Below are 24,762 nucleotides of genomic sequence, written 5' to 3'. Positions count from 1 at the left end.
CATATCGAGTTCCCATTTCTGCTGAAAAGGATCGTAACCTGAGATACTATCTTTCCTTATGAGTTTGCCATTGAATGGCGAAATAAGTTTTTCGGTTAGCCATTTTAGCTAGGCTTAAAATCTTTGCAGGGCTTCTGCAGTGACATTTATTAAACTTGAGAATCAAAGGGCTATTGTCCTTGTGATCCCTCATAGGTCATAAAATGTAAATAGAAGATAAAGTATAAAATGACAGTTGCCTAAAAGCGATTGGTGTGACACCGAAACCTTTGATTTACACGCTTGAGTGCTATAAAAATGGAATAAACTTAGGTACTTCTAAGATACGAAGATACAGGCTTATAAGGTCAATACGGCGATAGACTAAATGCGTTAGCGCTTGTGAAAAGAGCTTAGCTCCGTGCCTTTTTTCTCAGCTTAGGTAACCAGAATATTAACGAAAACCTTGGACACGATCCGTGTTTTATCTAGTCTTTTACGAGTTTGAAATAGCACTTTCAGTAAGTTCCTGAGGAACCTAGATATTTTCTGTAGACATTATCGTTAATATAATCCTATCTCATCCTCGCTTTGTCTGCACGGTAGTGTAACATTGTCAGGATTCCATCAGGCTGGTATCTGGCTCCGTATCAACGCAAATACATATTAATGCCATAACTGGGAACTATACAGTTGTACCTGAATTATACAGCAACCGCTGAACGCTGGCGCGCGTTTCAATGGGCTTTGTACCTACCCCAGCTTTGTCACAGGCTCTGCATGTCTCGCCCGCAGCCAAACATTGCTTGTTAATACACTAGTTCCTACGATAACTTAATAATTACTGTTTATGTACGTAAGCGTCTAGTTTTAATTAGACGCTAACTTTTGGCGCTGGAAGAGCGGAATTTTGGGGAGTTGTATCCACTGCTCCGAATGTAGCAGTTATTTTAACGTCGTCGTTGTGTTTTACTGCTAGGGCATCTAAAGAATTCACTCAGGGCCCCCTTCATTTTAAAGTCATCATGCTCGAGAATTTGCCAACAAGTTTACAAGTTATTGCGCTTGCAGAATTTTGCTCCTAATCTCATTTTGTTTCGCAACCCGCCATACAATCGACTCGTTTTCGATCCCGATTGAACTAACGAAATTGATACAAAGCAAAATCTGATAACCGTAGCTTATATTGCGAAATAGGTATGTAGATTTGGTTATTGCGATTTTCCGGTCTCGATAACTTGGTGACACAGAATCGATTACTCGCCGCAAGCCACTCGATATGTTCACCGTATAAGGAAAAACGACATGCCTAGACCTTCTTTACCTAAAGCATGACGCAATGAAGTTTTCTTTAAACTATTATAACGAACAGTTTTAACTTATCCACGATCTTCCCACTGTCAGACACAATGATAGTTAGTTATTGGAAATCTGATCCGAAATCGTTAGCTGTCTTTTTTTATTGACGTCTCAATGGTCTAGCGGATTTGCGAAACTTCTGATTTGATTCGAACTTCAGCTGAGGTTTTCGATGCATTTTAAATTACAACTACATGAATTTCAGCTTTTGAACGTTTCCCGTAAGTCACTTGAGGAATCACGTAAAGGTTGCCTGACATTTATAAACGGTCATTCAATTAGATATTCATTCCCAGTAGAGCCTTGGGTATTCTGTTTGTCTGAATGATTCTCAGAAATAGATCTAAACACTCCAACAATAATTTCGACCCGAAAATCCTCGAGCCCATGGGACAAAACCCCTATTCACTGAAGTGATCCATTACGTATTTTCACTGGTTATTAAAAAATAGACGTTGGCATTGATTCACGGGACAAACCACAATAGTCTATTGTGTAACGAATATATTGTTTGCTGTGTGTATGTAAAAACAATAACTGACCGCACTGATAGGCGGTGTTCCATTTCCATCCCATCTCGTGTAGTGAGATCACTTCATAAACAACACGAGTCCATTTAGGCCGACACTTGTATTGGCTCACTGTGCTAGCCCGCTGTACTGGCAACACAATACCATGTGCACGTGACACAACAATTTGTACTCGTAATTATGGTAGATTACTTTTCCTGAGTAATCCACATTTCCCTTTGTAAATGTAACATTTAGTACAGTTTTTTCGACGCCTATTTAGTATTCTTACTACCTTTGTGCTTGGGAGAACGTAATTCGAGGAGTTGGCTTCGGAATGGGCTTTGTCGACCAATTTTCTGAATCTCCACCGTTTCTCGACGCCTTACTTTTTATTTTCAAGCTAAGTAATTGATATGTCTCGGGGGTACAAAAAACGAACATGTCTACAATAAGTAACAGAATCGCGTTTGTTTTCGTATTGTATCATTTCCACAACCAGTACAAGGTTAACCACTCCAAAATCGTCCCGTCAGGGATTTATTTCATAAAAATGGAGGATGTTACGATTTTATGTGAGTTTGTTATCGTACCATCACGTTTAATTTTCTGATTCATTATCTGCAGAATTTTTCGTTGCCCTTATTGAGCGAAATGAGTTTTGAACAAAAGTTGATGTTTAGAGAAAACAATAAATCCGTCTTTGAAGGGGTTCGGATCAGTTCGCGATAACGCGGTTCGCGGGCGAATGAAGAAATCAAGAAGATTAAAAATAACCCGGTTGTATACAGATGGAACCCTCAGTAGCGGCCACGGCACACCTAACGTGCGAAATGAGCCTATTTCTGCCTTTTTTATTTTACCTTTATCGGTCGTGAGTCTGCCAGAGTGACTGACTTATTCCATTCCTTATTCCTCCATCTGCAGTCCCACAACTATCTTTCAGCGTAAACTTTAAATTCATGTTTGTATTTCTTCATGTCGTATGGAGACTTCCAATGCGAGGGTCTTAGAAAAAACAGTAGTAACACGAATACAATTAAATTAATAACGAGTGTGTATGGACCAAGTTTGTGCCTTTGCGGACAGTTGCCCCATTTGTGGTTGTTATGTAATCAAACCCCGTTCCCAAAGTCTTGGCTTGAAACCGTTCCGAAATAATATCGGAAACGTAAAAACGGGGGGTTGACGCTAAAGTTTGATCACGGAAGTTTCTCATTACTTTCGTATTCTGTCGGGTTTGTTGTTGATTTCGCTAATTTTATTGGCGATGATACCTGGTACTTACCTGTAAACTGTGCGTAAGAATTCAAACTTAGATGGTGTTTATTTATTTCTATGTAAGATTAAAGCCCTTGACAACAATAATTTTGTAGGTAAGTTTGAGTATTTCGTGTATTATTTTGGTCAGAGGCAGCTTTGTTAAATAAAATAATGGATGCTTTGCGAAAACCATCGGAATTCTAATAAAGCGTCGGGAAGTTGTATCCTACATTTACCGATTTCCACTTCGAATCAGGATTCATAAAACGAGATACTAATTTCAATAGATTAGACCTAGAATATTAAATAGGGATCGGGTTTAGGCAACAATTTATTCAGCAGCTGGTCACTGTTCTAGTGCAAAATAGGTACAGTTCAAATTTCAAGCATTATCTTTCCGGATATCAAGTTATACTCGAAGAAATACTCCGTCGCCGTCTAAGACCTAAAAACTAAGCTTTTGTATGCTTCCGTCTCGACTGTCAAGGTCTCTGCGGTACACAAGAAAAGAGGGATTAAAGAAAAGCCACGGGACCAGTCTGTTTGTTTTCCAACGTCTCATAGGCAAGGCAAGACATATGTATGTTTGTATGTATGGCCCTCTTTAATTTCACAAGCGATATTTCTATTTTCGCTCACGGGCGTGACCCTTTACTTAAGGTTGTTTACCAAGGGCGTCACATAAATCTCCTTTTCTTATGCTTCTAATAGAATACCGTATTGATGTGTATTCAAGATTTGCGTATCTATTTATTCTGTGAATTTACAGTATATGGAACTATGTATATTAAAGAGTAGAGTGGTTTGTCATGTCTCTTTAGATGCCAGAAAAACTGTGGTAGTTGCCGAATTTTCTTGGAATTATAAGGTCTACCGAAGTACCTGCCTTAGTGGGGTCTATAAAAATAAAATTCGACCCACTGTCTTAGCTCAAAACTATAGGTTCCAGGGATTAAATGCTGATGAACAGTCATTTCTAAAATTGTCGAGTTGAAAATACCGACCATGAAATTACATATTTTTTAACAAAATACCAAAGCAACGATCACAAAAGACAAGCACACTGCAAGCTAGCAGAAGTTTGCTTTTCTAGCTTAAATAATAATCAATACAACTTCTAAGACCATTGTATACCTGAAAAGAATCAGAAACACAAAGATCAGGCAAGCTACTCAGCATTAATACCCCTTGTTCGTAATCCATTTTCATTTCATTGAGTCTGAAATGGAGATACACTAAGTTTCACGCTAAACGGATTACCGATCGAGTTAAGGTGTAAATCAGTATGTATATGGGAATCTGGGTACGGGAGCTGCATTCGCAATTGGCAGGAGCGAATGCAATCAATACTCCTCTACTATTTCTTGCTACCATATGGTAAATTAATTAGTGGTTCGTTCGTTGCTTTATTTAATAGCTGTTACGTTAACTGCATTTCAGGTTATATAACGTTAAACTTGTACGATATCGTCATTGCCTTCGAACGATAAAGGTGATATTGCATCGATAGTTTTATGACCCGATAAGATAGAAGGACGGGCTTACACCTTGATATTGACAGTTTTATTGCAGAATTTCTAACTCATTAAATAACAGCGTCTGAAAAGTTTTTTTTGTTTCATTCGTCTGTCTGGGTGTTCGGAATTTCGATTGTTAGATTTGTGCTCGATTTCGTCAGACATTTTTATTAGAGTTTGTAGACTATTTATGCCCGTTATAAGTATTTGAATGGTCTCTCGTTAAGCAGGTGTTCCGTCTTTATAGTCGGCGTGTTACCCGTCTGGCGTTAGATGCACAAAGCAAGGGTTTCTGTCAGTTGCAGCGCTTCCCCAATTCCTGCTTTGTTCTAACATTTGTAACTAATTATGTCTTCCTTTGTTTATGTTCCTCTAACGACTTCAATATTAGAAAGCTTGGCTTGTATTTCATGAAGGTATGACAGAGGTTCAGATGTTTTCGTAAAATGTTCTAGTTAGAGCCTAATGAGAAAACGACTATAGAGAATCTTTGGAAAATAAATTCTTATTCTATTCCAGCTTTTTAAATTCACTAATAGAAAATTCAGGGAAGCAAAATCAAAATTACATTTGGCCAGTATTACCATGCTAGACACTACCATGCTAGACAAATACGTAATTACCAGAGAGCCAGCTACAAATCTTAGCTCATACAATATTCCACATGGCTCCGCATACGAACGTAGTAAAAACACACTTATACAAAACTGTTTTCTCAAATAACCTGCGTATTCAAATTCCTTTGCTGACTACAAGTACAAGAAACTAAACTCAATATTTAAATTAAAGCGCGGGTTATCTACATCTCATTATAATAGCCAATATGAGGCTCCTGGTATCGTACTTACATACGTAAATTAATTATATGAATTTGGCGCGGGACTCTCTATTCTGCAAAGTAAGGGATTCCCTATATTTTCTTGTACTAATTGAAGACGTAAAAGTAATTCTAGAAATGATATAAGAAACAATCGGTTAAAGTTATCTTCATTGCTGTGGCTTAATCAAAATGTCCAATGGTCATTCGGTCGTCTATTGGCTTTTCCTTTCGTTCTCTCTTCTGTGTTCTGAGTCTCAAAATTAATTTAATGTTTTAGTCGAGGTATAGTCCAATATCGAAGTCTTCTACGTGTATGTTGTTGTAATAGCAAGGAAGACTTCTAGAAAATATATTTACAATCAATAGAATAAAATGACTCCCTCCGGTGCACCCGGCAACCCATCTTGATATACCCAGTTTACGGTTTTTCAACACAGTGCATCACAGTGAATTGTGAGAATAGGAAAAATTGCATTTACTAGCGATTCAGGCTGAAAGAGTTATCTTTATAGAATAGGTACAATTTAAAGTAAAGTTCACTGTTTTCATAGCCCTATTGGTTGTTTCATTTGGGCCTAAAGAATCGCCGAAAGAACCGAAGGTCGAAGCGTCTAACACTCTCAGTTCAAAGGATTCCATTAATAATTCAACTTTTACTTCGTGTAATAATACTCTGAATATAGCTTCCATTTATAAAGTAGTCTGAGGTAAAATAAATTGTAGAATTTAAAGAAAACTAGCGAAATTTCTTTCGTTTTGAAAAGGCTGTATAGGTCGTTGACTCCGAATGGCAGGGCTGTCCTCCCTGGCGTGAGCGGAGTTTAATTAGGAGATGGTACTTGTACGATCTTTTCAATTTCGGGAGAACACGAGACATTAAATGTTTGCCCGGTATAAAGATTTTGCCATTGATACGGTAGACACTTTCGAGGCTGTTGTTTATGAGAATATCCCCTAAACATTTTACTAGAAGTAGATGTTTGTAAAGTAGCGCAGATTTGAATGCCATGTCAGGTTGGCAACCCAGGTCCTATCTACTAGTTCAATAACCGTTTCCTTCGTTCAACTTTTACGACTTTCGCAAGATGATAACAAGTAACATTTACACATTATAGTTCTGTTTTGCCACCAGACCAGAAATATATTCTTTTCTTTTTAATACTCAGATATGTTAAGCTGAACTCTAGGGCATAGACATAAAAATTGTCTCATTTCAAATGCAAATGTGAGTACAATACACAAGTTGGAATGGTTTTAAAAGTTTCCTGTGGGGCTGGAGAATCCAAAATTAGATTTTGCAATCTGAGTGGAGGTGTCTGAAGTTGGCCGCTTGATCCCCATCGATCGGGGTGAAGGGAGTGAATATTTGCTCGATTTTTTACTACAGTGATTACGACTGGCCGTCCATAATGAGAAAACGAGCACAAAGCCTTACAAACTTCGCTAAAACCTTTTTGGTAGCTAAGAAAAAAATTAACAACTTTTTGGGGAAAATCGAAAGGGTTTAACAAAGTGGCCCGAAGCCCGATATTTACGCGTACATTAACTGTAATAAAGGTAATTATTTTTTACGTAATATTATTTCTCGTTGTTTCGTATGTTCGTTGGACCGAGTCGGTGTAAAGGTCTTACATTACATTTATTGTTTGAATAATTAAACAGTTTGCGCGAATTAAACAGTTATTTGTTCTCGCTGTTATAATATCCATGTTTATGGTTTGTGATGTCAAGCATTACTTCCTGTGCCCTTAAGGTTTATAAAGGATTTCATTATTTCACGTCACCGTGCCTTTCAAAGGGATTAGATAGACATTTGTGTTTGAGGTGGATTTAATGTACTACAGCTTTTTATTTTGGATGACAAACTGCCTATATTGCATGAATATGCATAATGCCTATGTGATATTAGGTGATCCGTTGGCTAGTTACTAAAGTGTATTTATTGGTCAATGAATAAGTATTTGCCGATTTTTGCAGTACCTAACTACCGATCTTCAGTGCTTCTGTGACATTGAGTACTTTATAAGTATGTGTATCGATATGATAGTTGAATGGTGGTCTTGTTGCTATGTTTATCTTAATCCTTATCACTGTATCAATACGCCGGGTGATACCGATGTCATAAGCTCATATCAGTGAAAGAAAGAAAGAAAGAAAGAAAACTTATTTATTGACACAAACCATACATACACATAGAAACAACAAAAAAAAAATAAAAGAACAAAAGGTTGCGTCAAATAGGTCCAGTTCAGCATTATGCCAGACAGCTAGTGTCTGACGCTGGTTTTCAACTGGACCTATGCGGAGTTGCGGATGTCCATCGGTATGAACTGATTTATGCTCTATAGAAAAAAATAATAAAACTACTAAACTATGTACTATTTAAAAAAGAAAAGAAAAAGAAACGTAAATCATAATCAGAAGGATTAGTCACAAAAATTAAATAAAAATAAAAAGTGGAGGTAAACGTAAATAAATTCATACCGTGACTAATCGCAATCCTGAGGAAGCATCGCTCAGTGACGATTTTATTTCACACAGATGAAATGTTACAGTGTGCACACATTCAAAGAGCCGTAACTGGTTGCAACATCTGTTATCATTGCTCAGCGTGCCACCGATCATTGCCGACATATGTATATTAATGAAGAACACAAACAAGCAATTATAAATTGTGAAATTGTGCAAAATCATAAAACAGTTTTTTTTTGTTCGTTGCCAGCAGTCCACATTGGGTGAATATATTTACAGTTAATTATGTTTTTACCTACTACTTTTTCCTACATACAATTTGTTTTATTAAATATTGATTTTACGTTTTAGGTACCTACCCTACGTTCTTGAGAGAGAAAAAAAAAAAAGTATATTTGGTAATAATAGCATTCAGGCGAAGGTACATAAGATATTTGCAAGTGCAAAAGTCTACTTCCCTGTACAGAAATGATCACCGTGCACCACGTACACGCCGTAGGGTGCACCTATTGCCAGAAGGCCATACCCACAAGGTAAGTACCGCTGCTATACGCATAAAGCACATGTGCTGCAATTTGCAATATTATGACGGGTATTTGTTACTTTCAGGCCTCCAGACATGGCGCACCCATAGCGCATCATGGCCGGTGACCCAAGAGAGACCAGGAATACTCAATTTAAGCTGTGAGAATACACTACACACATTACATACACATTAGCCTCACGCATTGTCATAAAACTACAATAGTATGCTAAGTGGGCGATATAAATAAGATTTATATCCATTTCTTATTGATATAATTTAAAATTTAGATAATAGAAATATTTGCCTTCGTCATATCGAGCTTCCGCTGCGCATCTACCATGTACTGCCGTAAACGTCTCTTAAAACTATCGACTGTGTTCATAACTCTAATAGGTGGTGGAATATTGTTCCACACTTTCGCTGCTGCATATCGGAAACTCCCTCTAAACGCCGTGGTTCTATGTGGCTGGATGCAAAGTTGTTTCGAGCATTGTCTTCTAGCGCATGTGCGGCTGTCATTAATCCAATTCAGCTTGCCATATAAGTAAGCTGGCTGTTGGTATTTAATGACTCCAAAGAGAAGACATGCTAAATGCAGCTTACGTCTTGACTTCATTTTTAGCATGGCGTTTTTGTTGAGGAATGGCGTGACGTGACCTCGTCGGGGAATCGAGTAACAGAAACGCGCACAGGCATTTTGCACTCTCTGTATGAGTCGGTCGGTGCGAGCTAATAGACGTGGCCCGTAGACTGTGTCGACGTAGTTTAATTTAGACAGAACAAGTGATTCAACGAGTTGTTCACGAATTGTCTCTGATAGAAAAGGTCTGATTTTGTACAGTATTTTCAGACGATAGAAACAGTTCTGTACCGAAGAAGCCACGTGTTTTTCGAATCTTAAATTATTGTCCATATTTAAACCCAGATTACGCGCCTCGTCTACTCGCTCAATGGGTTCACTCATTAGTTGAAGATTGAGTGTTGGCGGAAGTCTTTTCAATTGCTGCTTAGTGCCAAACACCATATATTTTGTTTTGGCCGGATTAAGAGCCAAACAATTTTCTTTTGACCAGACGGCTATTCTGTGAAGGTCTTCATTAAGGTCAGTTATGGATGTTTTATAGTCATCTGGTTCAAAAGACAAGTATAACTGAACATCATCGGCATATATATGATATTTACATTTTCGGAGGCAATTTACAATATCGGCACAGTATAGAATGAAAAGAACAGGGCCCAATATTGATCCCTGAGGCACCCCTCTATCGACCGAAGTAAGGGCAGACGTCAAGATGGTTCCATCGCTTTGGCTAAGCCGTACTTGCTGCCTTCTGTTAGTGAGGTAGCTTTCGAACCATTTTGTGGCAGCGTCATCGAACCCATAGAATTTTAATTTTGAGAGAAGTAGCGAAACGTTTATTGAATCAAATGCCCGGGAGAAGTCCAATAGAACCAATACTGTACACATTCCCTTATCTTGAGCGGCTAGAATATTGTCTGTTACATCTAATAAAGCTGTAGCTGTACCGCGCTGTTTACGAAAACCGGACTGTAAATCAGGTAAAATGTGATTGGCTTCCAAAAAATTTGTTAGTTGCCGACAAACTACCTTTTCCAGGACTTTAGACAGACAGGGCAATATACTGATGGGCCGTAAATCTTTAACGTCAGCTGGGTTTGTATTCTTGGGTAGGGGCTTAACGAGGGCAATTTTCCATGCATCAGGGAAGGTGGAAGATGAGATAGAAGAATTTAAGATGTTAGTTATCGCTGATAAGGTTTCTGGAAGAGTTAAATCCAACATCGTTAAAGTTATATTATCATGACCTTGAGCGTTCGATTTTAATTTCCGTATTATATGTGAGATTTCCAGCTCTGAAACCGGACACAGGGTGAAAATTGCTTCGCTATACCTATTAGCCCTATAAAACGCAAGTTTTAGATCGCTAGCCACCGGATCTCCAGGAACATTCAAAAAATGACGATTAATACTATCCGGGTTATTGAAATGAGACGGAAGGTCTTGTCTCTCTTTAGCCGTTGTAACTGTAGATTTTAAATTCTTCCACAATAGAGTTGGATTGTTAATTTTATTATTAATATTATATTTAAAATATGCCACCTTTTCGCTCCACAAAGAACTTACTACCAAAGACTTAAGCTGTTTGTAGTAATCCTTTTTTGTTTGTGACTTAGTGGTTCTATAGTGGGCTAAAGCTTGGTCCCGCAGTCTCATCATTAATTTAATATTATCGGTGATCCAGGGGTATGTGACCTCCTTAATTGTACATGTCTTGACCGGTGCATGTTTATCAAATAGCGTAAGAATACGTTGATTAAAAGTATAAACCATTTCATTAACGCTGGCTAATGTGGATATACTATCGCTGTTCAAGTCTGTAATGTCAGCATTGAAAGTATCCATGCATATGCTCTTAAACGGTCGATATGTACAAACATACGGCTTAGGTTTGGTGCTCCTAATATTAAACTCGCTAACGATGATGGAGTGGCCGTTAAATGAACCGAATGCTTCCACGGATGTACGAGTGGCCTTTAAGTCAGTACACAACAAGTCTATGAGCGTTTCGCTGTTACCTGTAAAGTGAGTAGGGGAGGTGACCAACTGAGTGAGACCATGGCATTTTAGAAACTCGGCAATTTTTTTTGATCTGGTTTCACTTGGAACTAACATATTTACATTAAAATCGCCGAGCAAAATAAAATTATCACAACCCCCCAGCGTACTTAAAGTATCTGTAACGGCATCTATAAAGAGGTCAAGGCCGAGCCAAGGTGGCCGGTATGCCGTACCTATGGCGATCTTCTTACCGTTAATAGACAGTGTCAGCCACATCTGTTCGACTGATTCGAACCTGGGATCGACAGCGTTAGTCCACGTTCGCGCGCTCAGTCCCTGGCGTAAATAAAAGCCAACACCCCCACCACGGCCCGAGCGCACGCTCGCTGGTCGCGGCGCGTGACGTAGACGATAGCCCGGCACTCGCGGAGCGCGCCCTTCCTCGCCCGCACGCAACCACGTCTCATTAATGGCCATGATATCAAACTGGTAGTTCTCAAAAGCTGCAATTAAGTCATCATGACCGGTACCTAGCGAACCCGCGTTGAGGAATCCTAACTTAAGACATTTATTTTTCCTAGGCATCACAACAGATCATTTCAGTTTCCAAAAAATAAAATAAAAACAAATGCAATTCGAGGCGACATTGTTTCGACTTTGCAAGTCAAGCGCAGACGGAATATGGACATGAATTTGCGAGAATAGGCACGTAAATTAAATATATCGCATAAGAAACGGGTATAGAAGAATAAAATAACGATGTGGACAATATAATATAACAATAAAAAAAAAAAAAAATGTATCTCAAAAACAGTGTGAACAAAAATATATACTCATAACAAATAACACTTTCCGAAACAACGTGTATAAGGTAATTCTTAAAACTAATTCTACAGTCTACTTTTATATTTGGGCAACGAAACATCTTGGTGACAGTACAATTAAACAAAAGTGGCAACAAACTTATTTTTGTGTAAAAAATCGGTCAACATCCGCCTCCACTTTCAGTTGCACCACAGGCTCACCCTCGTTTTTGCGTGCTAGTATCCGTCCATCCCTGGTCCACGCATATTTCCAACCATAACGTGCCGCTGCCTGACGCGTCAGAGAGAACAGTTGCCTGTTAGTTTTGGTCAGGCGCTCGTTTATGTAGATGCGTCGAGATTCCCCAGGCACTTGGATGTCTTGCGTGCACAGGTTACGGCGTACTCGCGCTGCGCTCAGAATACTGTCGCGTGTCACGCGCCTGGCGAATCGGGCAACAATAATCCGCGGGCGGGCAGCAGCGGCTCCCTCTTCTTCTGTGCGGTTTCGCAGCACATTACCCACGCGCCTGACGAACACCACGTCCCGCTCATCGAGTTGCACTCCCAGCTTAACTGCAAGGATGCTCAGCAACTGGCTTGGGTTTTCTCCCTTCGTTTCGGTAACACCAGACACCTGGACATCATTAAGCAGTGTTTCCTGGTCCCGCTCATTAAGCTGCAACTTTAGGTCCCCAACAGTAGTCTCCAGCTCCGTAAGCCGAGGGGAAACCGACTGCTCGTACTTGTTTTCTACTATGGCAACTCGATCTTCCAGGGCGTCAACTCTGCCCATCAGTTCAGCTCGAAACTCGCGCACTTCATGTCTCAGTGCGCTGACTTCGCCGCGGAGGCAGCGGATCTCCATAGCAAGGCTGACCTCTACTGTTTCCTCAACGCACGTAGCGCTTGAGGATGGTGTGCTAGCTGTTTCCAGAACACATACTTCCTTTTGCTCTGCCATAGACCGCTCGACCACCTGTATCCCTGCATCAGCCGGCGGCGAGGGGCAGATCTCTATGCCTTTAACAGGCGTTTGCGAGTTGTCCGCTCGTGGCTGTTTAGCTTTACAGCCTGGGCACATCCAGTTCGGAGAGATGTTCGCGGATGCAGGTAAATTAACGCAAATGCGGTGAAATGACGCAGGGCATTTGTTGCACTTAACAGTGTCACGCACTGCGGTAAATTTACCGCAAGCTCCACAGTTTGGCATTTTGTATAAGAAAAAACAAAAACAAACAAAAAAAAAAAAGTTTGGGTGTCCGGACTCGAACTCGCGACTTATCGCTCACTTAGTATAGACAGTTTCCACTACGCCACTTGGCTACTGGCAAATTGTGTTAAATAGATGTTCTATCTGTACAGAGGAGTATTATTTTTATTATAATGATGTGGGTGTCATAAAAATGTTCACGTTGAATGACACTGCACTTGCACTTTATAGATCACTTTTTCGAGATTGTTATTTGTGATTTCCACTGTAAATACTTAGTGAATGTACATGAAAATTACCACAATTAAAGTATATGTGACACAGATAATTTATGCTTTTGATTTTAAAAGTTACACCACTGTTTATTAATTTTAAGAAATATATTTGTACGAGCACAAATTAATGTAACTTTGCTGTTTCGAGCGTACCCGCAACTCCTTGTGCAATCCCGATACTAATTTATGTGGTGTTTGTTTAACACAAACATGATTGACTGTGTTTATTCAACTAGTTAGGTATTCCGTGTATATTGCTATTTCGATATTGGAGTAACAAACACGTATTTGTATTAACTACCGGCTTCGGTAAATAAACGAATTTATCATGAAGATTAAAGTCCAGCAGTGTATGGATTTGAAAAAAATACTTTATAAAGGTTGTTAGGAGTTCAAAAATAACTTCTGCATGATTAATTTTATATCTTTGTTGTATTATTAAATTAACAACGGACACACCAATAAAAAACAAATAAAACAAAAGTATCGTGCGGTCGATGCGCTTGATGACGTCATAAGTTAGGAATTCCTCCGCAGATTGCAACGCTGTGCCGGGATCTCATGACGTCACATGTCATATTGTCCTTTTTTCAAGCCCTATAATAGTTATAATTGTTCGCATCGTCATCCAATTGGACCACTTTACGGTTCATAAATCTTTACCTGTTCCGGCTTACTATAATCTGTTTAGAGTCCTTGCGTAGCTTTGGATAGATTTATCAATGAAGCAAGTATTGGGTGCTTTACGTTTTTTTTTAATCGGTAATTTGAATGGACTTATTTTATTGTGATGTGATGTCGTTTGTAGGGCGTCACACTCGTCCAGCCAGATTCAGAATTCTCGGTTTATCCTAGCCCAAAAAGAAAATCCCGAATTCTTCACAAAATCTACAGCGATAATTGAATAAAATGAGGCCTACATAAAACAAGAGAATGTCTATCATAAAGCTTGTAGTAGATGGACACAAATTAATTATACCCGCCTACTGGCAGAGCGGGAGGGTGTGAGGGAAGGGTGGCTTCCCTGGTCACGATTAAAGTGGAATCGTCAAAGAAATACATTCAAGATATTGAAATTAATGAAACCCAAATAAACGAAACGATTGATTGATATTAAAACAGTAAACAAATTGTATAAAGTTCACCTGAAATACAAAAGTAGGCAAGTACTTGGAATTTTCCGTTGTTTTAAGAAGTTTATTTGATCTTAGAAAAATACTGTATATAAATGGCACTCATTATTTCTAAATGTGGTTTTTAAAAGGTTGTTACCATGAAAGCCTTTTGTACTCCATCTTGATGTCGCACAATAATTCTATTCAATTAAGTATATAAGTACTTTGTTGATTCTATTCTAGTCGTAGAACCTGAGTCTATTTAGCAGCCAAGCATATCAATAATCACTTTAAACCGTGGCTTACAACATAGCGGGATCCTGTTACATACAGAACCTAAAATTATCGCGCAAGTCACAATTAGGCACGTCGGGCATGCAAGACGGGTAATATACGTATATGTACGTGATAAGTGCAATAACTGTGATGTGATTAGCCAAGCCTGCAAAAGAGGGGCACCTCTAGTATGACTAACTAGATTTCAAAGAAGTGCCTTGCGGTATTCCTCTAGAGCTCAGCTTTATCTATATTGTCTATTATGTCTGTTCCAATCGTGGGCAAGTTCTAAATAGCTTCACGATTTTCAAAAGTGCTGAAGAAAATTTCTGCTTTTATCGCAGGCTGTTCTTCAACACCTGACGATTTGAACCAATTCAAACGCGAGGCTTGGTGAAGGGTTTTCAAAAACTTAAAGAATAATAGATCAGTAATAAAATAACTGTCCTCTTCCATTAAAAGTTAGTCGATCTGGATTTCATAGATTGCCGTCTCGAACCGTTCGCCAGAGATAGCTTCTGGATGTAAAATTTTTGACATGCGACGCTTTTAATTTAAATCAATTATAGAGTTGTTACTATCCAGTTAAATGTTAGTTATTTCTTTAATTGGTTAACGTTTTCCACTTCTAGTTAAGCGGATGTGACTAAATGTTTCTATTTTACGCAGATTGTGACTCAACGGACATAGTTTCAGAGTAGTATAGTCCGCTATCAAAATGAAATGCATTGTCGTATAATTTGGTTATGCTTTAAATTAGACTGAATGTGCTTCAATATTTAGGTCTCTCGTACTAGATTTTGGTTTATAAAAGATTCATCTTCGATAGAGCGAAAGCCGGTCAGGATGCTGGTCAATAGTGTTAAAATTCTATCCTCATTTAAATGTTGAACGAAATTATCAATTTAGAACATAGTAGCTAACATTAGCATTACAGTATGTTATTAACAGTCCACATAATTACAGCGGTCGTGACGTATAATTGTAATTAAAATTGTTCACTTGCATCGTGTAATTTGAGGCTCAAGAGCTCTTCATAATTGTTTGCTAGAGCCAAAAGCGAACGATTGCACTGATCCCACGGCAGGCCGGATGTTCTGATTCAATTACTTCGACCCAAATTTCTCTCGTATCCCATGCAAAACATTCGTATTTCTTCTAGAATTTCTCATTTTAGCAAAATCAATCATTTGATTCTACTTTAGCGCCGTTATAGGGATTCACATTAATTACGCAAACAGCCGCTCGTGGCGTTTTAATCGAGCTTCGTTCGAGTGTAAACTGTCGCCAACCGTTCGCTCTAAACTCAATCATAGTAATGCATTGAACTACGTAACCACGTTAGTTGTTGGAGGAAGTAGGAACAAACTGTGCATTGGTCTCATTTGTGCCAGGACAATATGCACGGCGCCGATCAATACACGATACATTTGATATCGTACGTTAAGCCACTTAAATTGTTTACGAAATACGGATTATCAGGGTTATTTGTTGCCGCTTCGTGGCTCCGCCGGGTCGACCTTAGCCCTAAGGATTCCTTAGGTTAAAGTAAACATTTGTGACTGTGTTTCTTAAATGTTAATGCTGAACGAATCTTCTGTCAGGGTTTTTGTGATTCGAAAGGATTTTTGGAGCTGGTTGTCAATATTTTGGTTCGTTCAAAGCTTATTTAAATCAAGGGAAAATAAGTTCGGCTCTGCTAAGGGTTCTATTATTCAGGTAGCAGATAGCAAGCGGAATTCGTTAAGCCTTCGATATATTCTTACGTAATTTCCTTGGACATTTCTATAGACGTCTTCGCTGTGAGATCTTCAAAGGGGACGATTTCAAGGAGAATGTAAATGTTGATTTCTGACTCAATTTCTTTGAGTGGGAGACTGAATTCATGCCCTCAGATTGTTGTTAGGAATGTTATTATAAAAATATAATTAGAAATACATATATAATAATGAATGTTATTTCAAGGTTTTGAAACGTGATATGTGGGAGGTTTTCCAAATTATGTAAATAGAAGTTTTCATTGAACACGTTTTACGTAAAGATTTTTGTTTTGTCGTTGATAGAAAATGATTTTCCACAATCTAACTTATTTAAACGAATTGAAGATTCCACCAGAATAATGTGAAATCTTTCAGAGCAGCATCCCTCACATCTCGTACAACGCTATCTGGCAATCCTAAGTCCTAAAGCGCTATCACAGTTTCTCTCATCTAATCGTCTATCACAATTCCTACCACAATCTTAATTAAATCAGCGCAGCCAACATACAGGGTGCTGCACTATTTTATACGCGTTCAAATTCAATTTACTCTCAGTTCAACGACCTCAAACAACGTCTGCTAACAATGTGCTTATTGATTGATTTATTTTTATTTTTAAACCACAATAAGTATGCAGTTTTATGAAGAGAATTCTGTATCATGAGATATGACGTTACGGGTTTCAAACGGCAATATTTAGGGCCATTAGTAAGGCAAATTGACATCAATTTTGTATGGCGTTCTATTAATTTGATATAATGTTACATGGAGCGAGCGCTCGTGCTAATTAATTGTGTTATTTTAAATTAAAGAATTTATATTATACGGCGGAAATTAGTTATTGCTATTGTAATTTATAGGACTTAGTAATATTGTAAATGTACTTCTATTTATCTAATTGCCTTTCTAAATTATAAATTACCTTATTGATTCATTCCTGTATCTTTAACTAGATAAGTATGTAAAAATATTAAACAAGCACTCTTTACCAGTAAACCATAAGCTTTCCCCACAAACTCTTTGCAAGACAAAATAATGATAGCTAACCCCGTACATACACCTTAATCCCACTAACATAGCACATAGATCCCTTTTGATGTCTTTCTCTATGCCGTCTTATCTGTCTATCTCGTTTATTTCTCAAGGTTTACTCACTACACATATTTTAATAAGATTAATGAGTACACAACTTATTGTCTTAAGAGGCTGTGTCGCCAAAGGTCGGACAATTATTATCTGACTAAGCTTCGAAGTAACTGGTAATATTCAACAATAGATTTGTAAGATATGCTTGGGTCAGTTTATTGATTTACTATATTACTAGGTCTTATCAATCTTGTATTAGGAAACGGACAATGGTTTACGAAATCTTGAAGGCTTATTCTTGACAATCGACCAGAGATGCGGTGAATGGATTTTGTAAAAGATAATATGGCTGCAAAGAGTGTTATTTGTGAGACGATGTCAGAGAAAAGTATGGAAGAGGACATGCTGTGCCAACCCCAAATAATAAATTGGGATGAGGATGGGGAATGATGATGATCTTGAAAAAATACATTTTGGTGAATCTTTTTCGACAGTCTAGCTAGATGATTATCTGGAGTTTCTCAATGAAAGTCTAACAGTTTTGATCCTATCTGAAGTTTGAAACCTAATGCTGTAGGTCCCGGCTGGGATTTCAGCGAGACGAAGGTGGAAGTGAATCATATTGATTTCAGGAGTTTCTTTTGCAATAGAGTGTATATAGAAAGATATCTTCTGTCCGAAGTAAATGAATTTGGATTTTGTAATATTCTTTGGAAGGGCCTACCAAAGTGGTTGGTTTTAAACACATGCAGATAAAAATGTTAACTCAATTGTTTCAATTTTATTTTAATAAAAACTATCTTCTATATCGAATTCAAAGAAATATAGTAGTAGTTCCATGTATTTAGTCATACTTCTCTGAAATCTAACTGTGACTTCAAGCATGAATGGAGACGTGTCCTATCATCTCACGTAGGTTGTCATTTTGAAATGATGATAAGTTATCAATTAGTTTTTGTTCTCGGTTTTGGAGAGTTCGTTCTTAGTATTGATAAGAATGTATGTTATGAATATTCTCAAAAATAAATTTTATTAAATTGATGAAAAACCACATGTCCATGAAATACTCTTTATTTCGCAGATAAATAAGAAGCTGTACGTTTCAGAACTGTCATGTTATCTAAACTTATTTTAGCTTCTACAATTATGCCTATTGTTCCGTTGAACTGTCTCAGTGTTGCATGATTAATTATATCAGCACTGAAATTCATAACCCGGTTAATCACCCCAGATTTTAGCATAAACAACCATTTTTAGTTAGTGCTGTAGACTTTTTTATCGATGTCATCTTCTGATGATTGAATTATTTAATTATGTAATACCTCTCAGATAAAGTATATTACAGTAATAATTATATCGCAAAATATTTCTCAACCTTATCGATATTTACGTTAACACGTCTTTAAAGTAGCTTTGAAATAATTGTGCGTAACGATGCATATAAATGTCGGTATCATTGCTAGAGCGAACTGTATTGATATCTATTAAGACCTGTTGTACAATATTAGTTGTCAATGCCTAGATCTTTGAAACTATGACTTTGTAATAGATGTGTTTTGGTCTTGTGAAGTGTTTGTCGTGATTTTTTGTGGTTTTAAAGTTCTGTGTCCAAATGTTGGTTATCGGCTGTAGCCATGTTCCACCAATTCGGCAGTATGACAGAAGACGGTTTTGCATTTATTGGCCTTCTAACACAAGAACATACAGGTTAGATATTATCACCTAAAGATTCTTCAATAATGTGTAATTGTCTCATTTCAATTTAAGTAGCATAAGGGGTGATCATGGTACGAAAGTACGCGTGTTTATTTCGGTCTAGAACTATTTCTGGGAGAGCTAACTTTCGATATCTGCGAGACGACAATCAGAATAAAACAGCTTTATGTTCTGAATATTTTATAGTAGGATATAGAAAGCTCTTGGTTATTCCAAAACCTTGTGGTTCTAAGAAAAAGTAATGAGTAGGCTAGATTAGTGATGAAAGTTGTGACTTATTGTTTTTCCTTATTATCTTTTTCGGAAACTGTTGAATTTGGAGTTGGTTTCCCAGGCTTTAATATTTAATAACACACCATTTATGTTAGTTAAAAACATCACATAAAACAATTTGACGAAAAATACCTCAGACATGTACGCAGGGTTTATCACACAATGTTTCCTTTATATGATGATTAAGCCTATAGGTTAAACAGGACAATCATATTTTTCAAATCATCAATAAACCCTCCCGCTGTGGGTGGAGTAAGTGTCAAATTCATACTGATCCTTCAGAAGTCCTTTGTAGACCTGAAAAAGCTCAATCCTTTCCCTCCATGAGAAGTGGCCTTATGCAGTGGAACAATAAAAATGCAGATTATCATTTTACAATTGTGTGGTGACTGTTTCAAATCATTCCTCAATCTCCTGACCATACAGTACTATCTGAATATTCTAACATTACGTGTATCGTCCCTGATCTTCTATCCCTAAAGTAAATATCCTTATATCCTAAACTTACATGTATCGTTACAGCAACGGCCCCGTGGAGGGCGCGTACGGCCCGCAACACAGTCCGGTGTCGCGGTCTGACGCCTCCACTGAGGACGCTGAGCTGTCGGCGGCGCTCGCCCACCAGCATCACCTAGCTATGCAGGTCAGTTATATGGTACGGCTATCCTTTTTTTACTTTTTATTTATTTTATAGCCTCCTTTTTGCTGTCCTTTTTTGAGTTATCAAGGCTCAACTGGTACGCTGAATTCCGCGAAGTGAACTGTAAGAAGTTTGGTATTTCGTGTTTCCGACATCAAGATTTAAAAAAAAGTCAAGATCTAATGTTTTTATTTCAAATAGACCTTTGCAGGCTCCTATGAAACGTCACTGTCATATGGCTTTCACAGTTCTAAAAAGTTGGTCTCATGTAGAAGAGCCGGCAAGAAACTCCATGAGAATGAGAAGGTATACCCCGAAAGTTTTTTTGATAGAATGATTTTTGATCACCACTTAAAATTGAGTGATGTTTCAGTATTCGGATGTTATTCAACGTCAATAAATAACGAGAACATGATATTTCATATACATTTTCAACGCACTTTCAAATTGTAAATTCTGTCACAGCAAGCAGTTATTAGTGTGCTTAAGGCAGGCTTTACTTGTGATCATTAGTAAGATATTCTTCATCAAGGACGTTTCGGCTTTATTTATTCGTCAGTAAACATGATTGAAAATAACTGGAAGTCCTATCAATACTGATATAAAAAAGACAATAAGAACTGCGCCCGAGTTTCTTGGAAGCAACCGTCGAGTTGACCTTTGATCTTAGCAGATTCGTTTCATTATAATGAGATCATCATCAAGATAATAAGATTATAACATAATTGCTTTCAATTTTAGCTGGTATCATGCTATTTGCTCTTTAAGCAAAAAATAAAATAAGGTTGTGGTATTATTATGTCATGTTCGTTTGGTTTCCCAAAATCTGAAAGACAAAAAGGATTCTAACCTCTAATGGATTTGTTTTTTGATCATATTCGTGGATGCAATATACCTATTTGCAATTGTCACATATAAAATCCCACACATAGGCGTCTCGAGGCTTCTTCTGTCTAAAATGGTTATGGTGGTGATATGGTTACCGAGCAATTATTGTGACGTTTCATATGAGCCTGCAAAAACATTTGACTTTAGTTTTTTAATCTGTGTTCACACAAATTTTTGTTACAACAATGTATACGACATACGTATATATCTTGATGGTAAAACAAAGTATTTATTTCCAGGCTGGTGAATACCCGGTAGTGGGGGCGGGCGTGGAGCCCGACTACGGACAGTACGTGTCCTCGCCGGCGGCGCACTACAATCACATGGGACACCTCACCATGGCGCCTTCGCAGAAATACCCTCACGTTAGTATATACCACAAAGCAGACTAAGTAGAAACCATGTTGGCATACTGAAAAACCGGAATAAAATAAAACTTAACTTGTAAAAGGCATTAATTTTTCGATGGCCCGACAGCATGGTCCTTCCACATGAACTGATCCGATTGCCCCTTTTTGATGTGGCGAATTTGTGCCCTTAAAATCAGTGATCTCGAACGAGAGAGACTGAGAAGCAGGCACATCCTGCTGTCAAGCATTTATGCTGACAAAAGAGATTATATGACACGTGGTTAAGAAACACGTCGACTCCTAGGTAGTATAGCCTTATAGTAAGAGCATTTAAACTTAAATAACCTGCGGATATCCTTATAATATTCCACTTACACTCTTCATTATGTTTCATCCCACATATTCTACGTTCTCCAGGTAATGGACTCAGTATCAGTGAGCGGGGGAGGCAGCTACGCGGGCGCTGGTGGTGCCGGCCACTACGGCACGTACGGGCACTACGGCACGGCGGCATACCAGCCGCAGACGGCATACATGGTGGACACGGCGCAAGTGCCGCAGTATATGGGACAGGTTTGTGATTTGTTTGTAGGGGAATAGAACTGATAATTGCAGTGTTAAATTGGTGGTTCCTAGCTGCCAAATTGAGCAACTTTGGCTGTTGTTGATAGTAGACAGAGGCCAGAAAGTCTGATGACCGGTCATGCCAAGGGGTATGGGGTGATCTGGGTGTCTGGGTTGAGATGGTCAGATAGATAGTCGTTGTATGTAAAAAACTATTTCTCAGCTGTACCTGGTTAGAGTGGTAGACGACCCCAACGTAGTTGGGAAGAGGATGAGAGCTGATAATTGTTGTACACATTATGGCAACTGTCTATACCTCAAAAACTGTTTATACCTACGGGCCGTTATTATATTATTTAGTTTGAGTTCAAAATGTACCTTATGTATAAAAACATAAGGATCAGAATTCCTCACGAAACTGGTTTTAGCTTACTTGTTTCAGTTCAAACTATAAAAGGATTGTTTGTTTGCCAGGAATACGTGGAAGGTGGAGGCAGCGCTTCGCCCCGCAGCGCGTCCCCGGGTGCTCTGCCACAACACAATTTACATTTACAACAAAGGTAAGTTTGTTTGTTCACTTGTTATACGAGATTATGACGTAAATAAGTGCTATTTCGTCACAATATGACACAATTAAGTCTAGGTTGCTAACACAGTACTATAAAAAACAAAGTCTGGGTATAGTTATCGGCACGAATCTTGAGCTCTGACCTTCACCTGCGCAGAAGTAATTTATTGGGTCCCTTTTGTGGTATGAAGTGAGGGGCGGGGGCGGGATAAAGCGGTGATTGGCCCGCAGCGCATCGCGTCATAGCCGTCACTCGGCATTGGTTCTTTGCTAATAAATCACTTCTGCGTAGATGTAGGTCAGAGCTCAAGATTCGTGCCGATAACTATAAACCAGCAAGTGTAATGTATAATTATAAACATACTCACTACCTGTCTAGAAAGAATTTCTAATATAAACGCAGTTATGTAATCGTAATGCTGATCTCGTTACGTTTAAACTGCAATATTGATATTACTGACAATGGATGCGTCACAAATCTCGATCAATGATCGATCAATGATGTAAGATGACAATAACCATTCATGATATAACTGGTTCAATACTGTAATGTGGTTCTCTTTCATTCAGTTGGTTTGCGACTTTACAGTAGTGAAGTTCTGTGTTAAGTTGGTGATTTTATCGATATTTATATTGGAGATTTGATTAGTGTTTTTTGGTTTGTGTGTGTGTGAATCAGTGATTTTGGTTTTTAAATCTCTTTGACAATTAGGCAGGTGTGTGTGCTAAATTGATATTTCAAAAAAACCGCCATTGGGAAAATATGAATTGGTTTTTCTGAAGTCAAAGATTTTACTTACGTAGTGCCTTAGTAAATACATTTAATAATTATATTTACTACGATATAACGCTACCTTTTAAATGTCACTATACATAGACATTCTACTTTTGTGCGTTATATATTTTTTTTAATATTTTATCGATATAAATCAACATATTCCACCAAAATTTGTAGGTACGACTCAGCGTCACTGGAACAGCTAGGCCGGCACTACTGCGTGACGTCACCGCGCGGGGAGTACGCGCCCGACGCGTACGGCTACCAGCACTACCCCACCGCGTACGAGCCGCCGCATCAGCCGCCGCCTTTTAAGGTAAAACACATTTTTTTTTCTAAGCCAAAATTGTCCTACCGCTGAGCAAGGACCTCCCCATTTTGTCTCCACACCTCACGATCTTTCGAGTGTTCCCACATATGTAAATATTTTAAATGTTAGACAGTCCTAAATTCATAGTTCTACAACATAATAAAACGTTTTAAATTTTAGACAGTCCCAAATTTAAATTAGACCAACAAACAGCAGCCACAAATTGGTCTTGAGTGTTTTAAGACATGGTTGAGAATTATAGGATCAATTTATCGGAAATTATTTAGGATTCCTAAGAAGTATTTTAAACAAGGCTGCTGTTTTTCTTATAAAAGTGTAATAAAAATTCCCTTTTCCAGAACTTCATTGTCTCGCATCTAAGTGAAATAAATAGGAACATCGATACAAACTTTAGATAAAACTACAATAGATTTTTATCCTTCTTGCCATGTAATCAACACCAAAAATGTTTTTCTCATATATGCTTAATGTTTATTAAATGGTAGTTTCTATTTACACCAGCCCCCATTGTCCTGCTAATCGAATTTCAACCTAGTTCTAATATAATTTCTTTACCATACAGGACTCACAAAATGGCCTAAGCCTAGGCAGCGCCGGCGGCCAGTCGATGTACGGCGACGAAGAAGAACTACAGAAACAGATGGCCAACATGGCTCTAGGTGAGATAGGTACTTACATGCACTTTCGTAAATATACTGTACTGCTTGTTTCACTTCACTAGACATTAACAGTGTTATTACAAAAAAAAGCAAATGCTGGACACATCATATTTTTTTTTTTATCACTGTCGAATATCTATTAAAATTTTTAGTAATTACTGTTCGTATTTAGTAACTTCAAAGCTAGATATCAACAAAGATTTTACTGTCAGAACTTTATGGCTTTCGATGTTCATCTTAAGTTTTAAAATCATCTTTATCATCATGGCAATACAATAAGCTGGACCAAGGCGTAATTATCATTTTGTGGTGCTAACTTTTGACGCCACTGGAGAGTAAGGCAAATTGCTTTATTTTGGGTATTTCCTTTCAAACTTTGTGTGTTTTAATAATTTTCATCATAAACCACGTTTAGTAGGATCAAAATCTAAAAAACACACT

General features: G+C 38.1%; 1 protein-coding gene across 1 annotated transcript in view; it reads left to right on the top strand.

Moving 5' to 3' along the window:
* LOC110372389 (catenin delta-2) overlaps positions 1-24,762 on the top strand; it is a 45,072-nt gene that overhangs the window by 6,562 nt on the left and 13,748 nt on the right. The window contains exons 3-8 of the mRNA XM_064041872.1: positions 20,066-20,186; positions 21,311-21,436; positions 21,839-21,994; positions 22,460-22,545; positions 23,509-23,647; positions 24,225-24,321. Of these exons, the coding sequence (XP_063897942.1) occupies positions 20,066-20,186; positions 21,311-21,436; positions 21,839-21,994; positions 22,460-22,545; positions 23,509-23,647; positions 24,225-24,321 (725 nt within the window). The remainder of the gene's footprint in view (positions 1-20,065; positions 20,187-21,310; positions 21,437-21,838; positions 21,995-22,459; positions 22,546-23,508; positions 23,648-24,224; positions 24,322-24,762) is intronic.

This window comes from Helicoverpa armigera, chromosome 26 (assembly GCF_030705265.1).
Source record: "Helicoverpa armigera isolate CAAS_96S chromosome 26, ASM3070526v1, whole genome shotgun sequence".
Taxonomy (NCBI): Eukaryota; Metazoa; Arthropoda; class Insecta; order Lepidoptera; family Noctuidae; genus Helicoverpa; species Helicoverpa armigera.
This window is presented reverse-complemented; position numbering and strand designations above follow the sequence as displayed.